Source organism: Furipterus horrens, unplaced genomic scaffold, assembly GCF_987537825.1.
Source record: "Furipterus horrens unplaced genomic scaffold, mFurHor1.1.pri manual_scaffold_4, whole genome shotgun sequence".
NCBI classification, from domain to species: Eukaryota; Metazoa; Chordata; class Mammalia; order Chiroptera; family Furipteridae; genus Furipterus; species Furipterus horrens.
Window position 1 is genome coordinate 154,623,343 of NW_028327174.1, and position 7,455 is coordinate 154,630,797.

A 7,455-nucleotide genomic window follows, 5' to 3' on the forward strand; every position below is an offset into this window, starting at 1 on the left:
TTAGTGCTGGTGCTGAAACTGCTCATGGCAGATACAGGCCAGGTTCTCATATTGCTTATGTTCTGGTGGAGGGACATAAAATAAAATAGGAGGCAGCCTGAAATGACTGATGAAAATAAAGATTGACTTTAGATTGAGTGGTCATGGAAAGGCTGTCAAAGGAGGGCAGTTTTTAAGTTGAGAATAGAATTAAAAGAAGTTGTTCACACCAAGTAAGGGAGAAGGTTCTACACACAGAGGGAGTAAGTTTGCAGAAGCCCTTGAGTTGGGAACGAGCAGAGCATGCTGAAAGACCAGGAAGAAGGCAAGAGTGGTGGAAGCATAGAAAGCCAGGGTGTGAGGTGGGATTGGAATTGTGAGCTGGGGCCAGACTTGCTCTTCGTAGGATAGGGTGACACATCTGGATTATTCTGAAAGTCCTGGGAAGTGAAGTGATGTGATTGATGTGGCAGGTCAACTAGTCTTCTTGAAATTGCAAACAGGGCTGCAGTGAACTGCAGTGCATCCTCTTCTTCTGTGAGAATGTTTCTCTGGCATAGAGATGTAAGGGTGGAACCATGAGCTTCCAGGATATGCACAATTTAACATTTTAAATACATACTGATAAGTTGCTCTTCCAAATGTCTGTAGTTCTTCACAGTAGTATATGAAAGTACCCATTTTCCCAAATCTAACTAACACAATTTAACTTTTGTCAGCCTGCATAGAATGACATCACTTTTAATTTAGATTTTATTCTGTATTTTGGGGTTGTTTATATATTCTTTTAAAGGCGTGTTGTCTTGATCTTCATTTTTATTTTCCCCCAAATGAAGTATTTTTCAATGATTATAGCCATAGTGTAATCAGCACCTTCAGAGGACTTCGGAACTTGCCATAGTCGAGAAGATATTTTTATAATGCAAATTGCTAACTAAAGTAAATAATGTGGGTTATTATTTTGCTTACTAGAGAAGATTTGCAGGGTATTGATGATGATGATCAAGGTTTAGGCAGTTCATCTAAAACTATAGCTTACTGAGTGAGTGATATGGGATAAATCACAAAATCTCTGTGCCTTTGCCCACTTATTCATAAAATGGAGTTAGAGTGCAGATCTCTCTAAATTGTTCTAGGGATTAAATTTAAAGCACCCAGTCCAGCAAGACCTGATTTAAAAAAATTAAAGCTTTTGCACACCTTAAAACATGGTTCTTTCCTAGGCTTTACACAGCTTTAGTGAAAGCTGTGTAAGAACATTGGTCCTGAGTTTAAGATACATGTAGGAAGGGTCAGCACAGGGTGTAAGGGAAGACCAGGAGATTGAGAAGGTCTAAAATTCCTAGATCTGCAGTTTGAAGGGAATTATCAATAAAATAAACCTAACAGCCTTTTATTTAAACATGTATGGGTTTGTTTGCTTGCTACAAATTGAATGATTGTTTCCTTTGGACTACTAGAGTAGGTGGGAAAACTTTTAGATTGATAGTGGAAATAGTGTTGAAAGAAATGAAATCTGCCTTTGTCTAGCAACTTGACCTACCTACTTTGATGAGAAAGATACACTAGATTTTTTTCTCACAGTTAGTCTTAATATTAGCATCAACTTTACCTTTTAACTGTTGATTACCAAATTGCCCTTGATTTTCAGAGTAAAATGGAGAGAAATTAGACATCATCATCCTTCCTGTAGGTTAGTTTAGAATGGTTTGTTTTTCAGACTAGGGTGGGTTCTTGAGAGCATTAGAAAAGAAGTAATCAAATATTATTGAATGCCCATTGTGCACTAGGCCCTATGTTAAATGTTCCTGGAAACAATGTAAAGCTTTTGATTCTTAAGGCAACACTGAAGAACTGATGGGACCAGACAGTAAGAGTTTCTTTTTTTAGAGTGATATGCTATAATGGAGTCTTTCCAAAGCATTCAATTTAGTTTTCATTGATACAGGTCTTTGTTTTTATATTAAAATATTTTGTACAGCAACTTGGTTTAGATATAACTCATACACTGTGATTAATATATATCACTCCTGAAAGAAACCCTGTATCCATTAGCAGTTATTCCCCATTTTGCCCTGCTCTTATCCCCCAGCAAGTGCTAAACTACCTTCTGTCTCTTTGGTACTTCTTTTTGGACCGCTTTCATTTACTACCAGTTTTTCTTGATTCATTATGTAGCATGTATCAGCACTTTGTTCCTTTTAATTAATAAATGTCCAGTTGATGGACATTTAAATTTTTACTTTATGGCTATTCTTTATTCCCATTTTAATTTTTTCAATTAATAGGATGTGTTTTTCATAACAGTTTTAGATTTACAGAAAATTGAGCAGATAATAAGAGCTCCCATGTATCACCTTATCACCCCCCTAGCCCAACACACACACACACACACACAGTTAACATCTTACAGTAGTATGCTACATTTGTTATATTAGTGAACCAATATTGATGCAGTATTATTAACTGAAGTCCACAGTTTATTCCAGATATCCTTATATTTTTACCCAATGTTATTTTTCTTTTCCAGGATTTTATCCAGGCTTCCACATTACATTTAATAGTCATGTCTCCTTAGACTCTTCTTGCTTGTGACAGTTTCTTAGACTTGTTTCGGAGACATTGAGAAGTTCTGGTCAGGAACATAGGGTGCTCCTCTTTTGGAATTTGTGTGTTTTTCTCATGATTAGATCGGGGTCTGGGGGAGGAAGACCACAGAGTGCCATTTTCATCACATCATATCAGGGGTATACTATCACGATTTAAGGCTGTTTTCTGTTGACATTGATCACCTGATCATCTGGCTGAAGTAGTGTTTGTCAGGTTTGCCCACTGTACAGTTAAAGTACTCTTTCTACCCCTTCTCACTGTTCTTCCTGGAAGGAAGTCTCTATGTGCTGTGTACAATAAAGGAGTGGGGAGTTACTCATCCTCAAGGGCTGAGTACCTAATTTATTTGGGATTCTTCTGCTAGGGAGATTTGCCTCCCCCTCCCCCACCTTTATTAATTAACAATCATTTTTATCACTATGGATACATGGATATCTATTTTATACTTTGGGTTGTACAGTGGTCGCTCTCTATATCGCAGTTCACTTATTATGGCCTCACTGTATTGTGGGGTTTTTAAAAATATTATATTTATTGCAGATTTTTCGCTATATTGTGGGATTTTGTGGTACTGTATAAGTATGTTGTTAAAGGTTCGTAGGTTTAAGAGTGTAGGATATGTTTAAGAACATAAGAAGTGTTTGTAAAAGTGTGGAAAAGGTTAAGGGAGTGGGAAAGGTTAATAAGGGACTGGGAACGGTTTATAAGTGTGTGGGAAGGGTTTACAAAGCCTTAAAATATATATAAATACTAAAATAAATGTAAGGTTCCTACTTAGCGGATTTTCACCTATCGCGGGGGGTCTAGAACATAATACCCGCGATAAGTGAGGGAATACTGCAGTAAAATATGACTTCATTTTGTCTCTCAAAGTGTCCCAGCTTTGGCCATTGGGAGCTTTTTCAGTTGTTTCCTGTGTGCCCTCTGACATACCCCCCATTAGGGTGGGTTTTGATTTGTTTTATTTTTTCTGAGTCTGTTCCTCCTTTTCTCCTTTCATTTTGAAATAACCCTAATATCAATAGAAGTTGACTCTAGGAAAACTAAACAATACTCCCTTTCCCAGGTAATCCTGATTTCTATGTTGATGGAAGAACTATGCCTTACCTGCAAGTGGTTCATGGGGAGCCTTCTGGGAATATAAGGTTGAATAAGACACCTGTTCTGCCCTCCAGAGTTTAATTCAGTAGATCACACAAGTGGTAATTGGTAAATTTGGGGTTTAAACACAAATCTATTAGACTCAAAACCTGTTATTTGTCCTCCTTCAAACTATAACTGGGAAGCCTTAGAGGGTAAACACCTCAGGAGTAAGAAAGCTGTTATCAAAGTTTTATCCTGGAAACAGTAGCTACTTTAAGCTCCTTTTTATCCTGAAGTCACTAAACTACTTTTTAATTATATTTTGACCTTTTAGCTGGCTTCTGACTCCTCACAGAAAAATCATTATTTTGCAAACACTAATGGAAGATTTACTATGTAACAATGGCTTAATACAATATTCTTTTATGTTGCATTTTTATTAGATGCCACCTCAAAATCTTTTTATAAATAGGTGAGTTTTAAATTATGAGTGTACTGGCTTAGTATTTTACCATAAGATCCCTATTTGTATAACACATGGTTATATTCTACTGGACTGCTACTTTACTCTCTGAGTTGATTGAATGTAATCATCTAAAAATCTTGTTACCTCCTAAAACGTCAAGTGAGTTAAAGGAGCTTCTCTGTCATATAGCTCCTCTTCCATGTGATCGAAACTGGGCCTTTCCTTGCCTCTCTTAAGTTTTGTTATTTATTATTATAATAAAAGTGCTTAATGTGATTTTTTTGTTTTTCTGAAAGAAGGAAGGGGGGAGGGAGAGAGGAGCCCCTCACATCCTAGGTGTATCCCTTGAAGCTGGGGGGCCATTTTGTGAAAACAGCATATTTCAAACAAGATTTGTACTGGTTACTATGTAGCAAAATCAATTTAGTTGTCTGTGGCCATTAAAAAAGAAAAATATTGATCACTCTAGTGTAAGTACATTACTTTATGAAACCCATTTCAGTTATACAAGTCTGTATATGCAAGATTGTTTTTGTAAAATGCGTTTCATACTGTGGTTAAATGTTCAAAGAAGTTGGAGAATCACTGCTGGAGGGGACTTCTCTTTAGCCTCCTGCTTTTCCCTCCACCCTGGACTTCCACAATTTAATGCCAGGGCATTTCAGCCTTTTCTGGAAACTTGATTCTGGGAGAACATTTTGGCGAGCTGGGGTGGAGGATAGCAGGAACAACGGAACAGCCCTTCACAACCTCCTGAGCTTGGGGGGTCCAGTTAAGAGTGTTTAGAATAGTTCAGCTCATCATTCTGGATAAAGACAGAATCCACCAATGAAAATGAGTGATGAACCAGCAATGAAACATGAGGACATAATTTCACTGTTACACATTCTTTGACAAACACCATATACATTTCAGTGCCTCCTTTCTATCCTCCAGGATAGAGGCCTAAAGATCGAGGTGATCGTAGATCGTTGGGTATCATATTGTCGTACCCGCTTTTTTATTTGCGCAGTCTTAAAAGCGCATTAACAAAGCCCGTGTGACTCCCGGCGCGACAAGCAGCTAACCTGAGGAGTGGAGCATCTTCCTTGGTGGCGGGTGGGAGTAAGGGGGAGGAGGCTGGAGGCTCTTCCCAAGTAGGCTAATGCGCAGAAGCCCCTCTTCATTGTACTGCGTGGCGAGGAAATGGAAGCTCTCTGAGGTAGGACAAGAATAGTATAAAGGGGCAGAAGAGTCCACCACACAGGGACTCGAAGAAACATTAATAAACGGCCAAGTGCATCTGCTGGACTTGGGTGTTGTAAAGGAGGAGAAACCAGAGTGCAAGAACATCTAAAAGAGTCACTAGGAGCATTTCCACTTTTTGGAACACCCTAACCCTGGCACCCAGCTCAGCCCACTGCCGGACAGGTGGGCGGCTGCCACTCCCCTGCCGCTTCGAGACCTGTTCCTCCATGAACTTGCCGATAACCGAGCACCTTCGCTCCACTCTGCAGCGCAGTCTCCGGGGCTCCGAAGGGGAAGACCGTGAGATCGATACCCTGGGAGGGGAGGAAGATGAAGACGATGAGGGGGAAGAGGCTGATGTGGAGGACGAGGGGAACCCGCAGTTCCTGGAGAAGCTGCACCAGCCGGAGCCGCAGGGGGCAAGGCAGGGCGCGGGCACGTTGCGCGGAGAGGGCACCAAGAGCAGAGGCTACCGGAGCGACACCCCCGAGCTTGGTACCAAGTTCAGGGCCTCGATAGGGTCTGCGACGGCCTCTGGGGACGCCCCGCCGCCCGCGAAGCCCCCCTACTCCTACATCGCACTCATCACCATGGCCATCCTGCAGAGCCCGCACCAGCGCCTCACGCTCAGCGGCATCTGCGCCTTCATCAGCAGCCGCTTCCCCTACTACCGCCGCAAGTTCCCCGCCTGGCAGAACAGCATCCGCCACAACCTCTCACTCAACGACTGCTTCGTCAAGATTCCCCGAGAGCCCGGCCACCCCGGCAAGGGCAACTACTGGAGTCTGGACCCTGCCTCCCAGGACATGTTCGATAACGGCAGCTTCCTTCGACGCAGGAAGCGCTTCAAGCGCCGCCACCCGCCCCCGGGAGCCCACCTGCACCACCCTTTTCCCCTGCCTGCAGCGCCAGCCGCCCTGCAAGCCCCCTTCGCGGGCCTGCTGCTTGGGTCCACTGCCCGGCCCCCCATCCCCGGGGCCTACCCCGCCGCCCTCCCCGGGAGCCGCCCGTGCTTTTTGCTACACCCTCACCCCCTTCGATACCTGCTGTTGTCCGCGCCCGCCTACTCCGAGGCACCGAGGAAAGCGCAAGGCGCGCACCTGGTGACCCCCGGCGGCACCCTTCGTGCGCCGCCGCCTCCATCGGGCTCTCAGCCTTGGGAGGAGGGCAAAGGGTCGGCGTCGCGGCCGGGAGGCGGACGGACCTCCTTCAGCATCGAGAGCATCATGCAAGGGGTCCGAGAAGGGGGTACAGGGACCACGCAGAGTCTGTCCCCGACCCCGTGGGGCTACTGTCATCTGCTGCAACGCCCTTCGTGTTTGTTGCACACCCAGGCTGCTGCCCCCTTGCTCCACGTGTCCGCTGCCGCTTCCGCATCCGCATCCGCTGCCCGGACGGTGTTGCATCAGCAGCAGCACCAGGACTTGACCAGCCAAGGCGCTCTGCTGGGTCAGCATCGGTCCGCCGCTGTGCTGCTGGGGGGTCAGCCCGGCGCAGAGGGCTCCAGGCCGAAGCTGGGCGGAGAGGGCACCTGGGCCAAGAGGGAGGGCAGAGAGACCCCGGTCCGGCTCTCCCAGCCGCCTGTCCTCGCGCCCTACACCTTGCACAGCCCAGACTAGGTGTATGTGTTAGCATCCGGCAGAAAGGCCACCGCTAATTTCTGTTCGCTGTGAAACATTTACAAAGGAAAAGTTGGGTACTGTCTCCTTAGACAACATGAACATAAACTTCCATCGTGTCAAGTCTCGCTTGTTCTTTTCCAGCCTCCACTTGTGGTTTCCAGGGCTTTTCCGATTTGCACATTTCCAGAGGAACTATTAACGTGAGTTTAAGCGGGGCATTTTGCTCTGGTATGAAAAGAAAAACACAGATACAGTGTGCCATGCACAACATGTATTCCCTTCTTCACTCCCCAGGAACTGCAAGTATTATTCCCAAGTCCAGTACAAAGTTTTCATGCCCTTTATGTCTTCCTGAAATTGATGTGTAACGTAAGTAGAATTTTAATTTCAGAGCTTTTATTTCTGATCTGTGTCTCCGATGTGCCAACTTCCGTGGAAAGGTATTAAAAGTAAACCTAGCTATGTAAA

At 44.3% G+C, this 7,455-nt stretch overlaps 1 protein-coding gene across 1 annotated transcript; it reads left to right on the forward strand.

The window, feature by feature from the left end:
• The first annotated feature begins 5,592 nt into the window (after positions 1 to 5,592).
• Positions 5,593 to 6,984, forward strand: LOC150013113 (forkhead box protein D4-like 1). Its single transcript, XM_090275211.1, has one exon. It carries the CDS (start codon positions 5,593 to 5,595, stop codon positions 6,982 to 6,984), a length of 1,392 nt encoding a protein of 463 aa, XP_090131337.1.
• The last annotated feature ends 471 nt before the right edge of the window (positions 6,985 to 7,455 follow it).

Excerpts from the sequence above, each read along its gene's own strand:
- LOC150013113 (XM_090275211.1), top strand. The coding sequence starts at position 5,593 with ATGAACTTGCCGATAACCGAGCACCTTCGCTCCACTCTGCAGCGCAGT.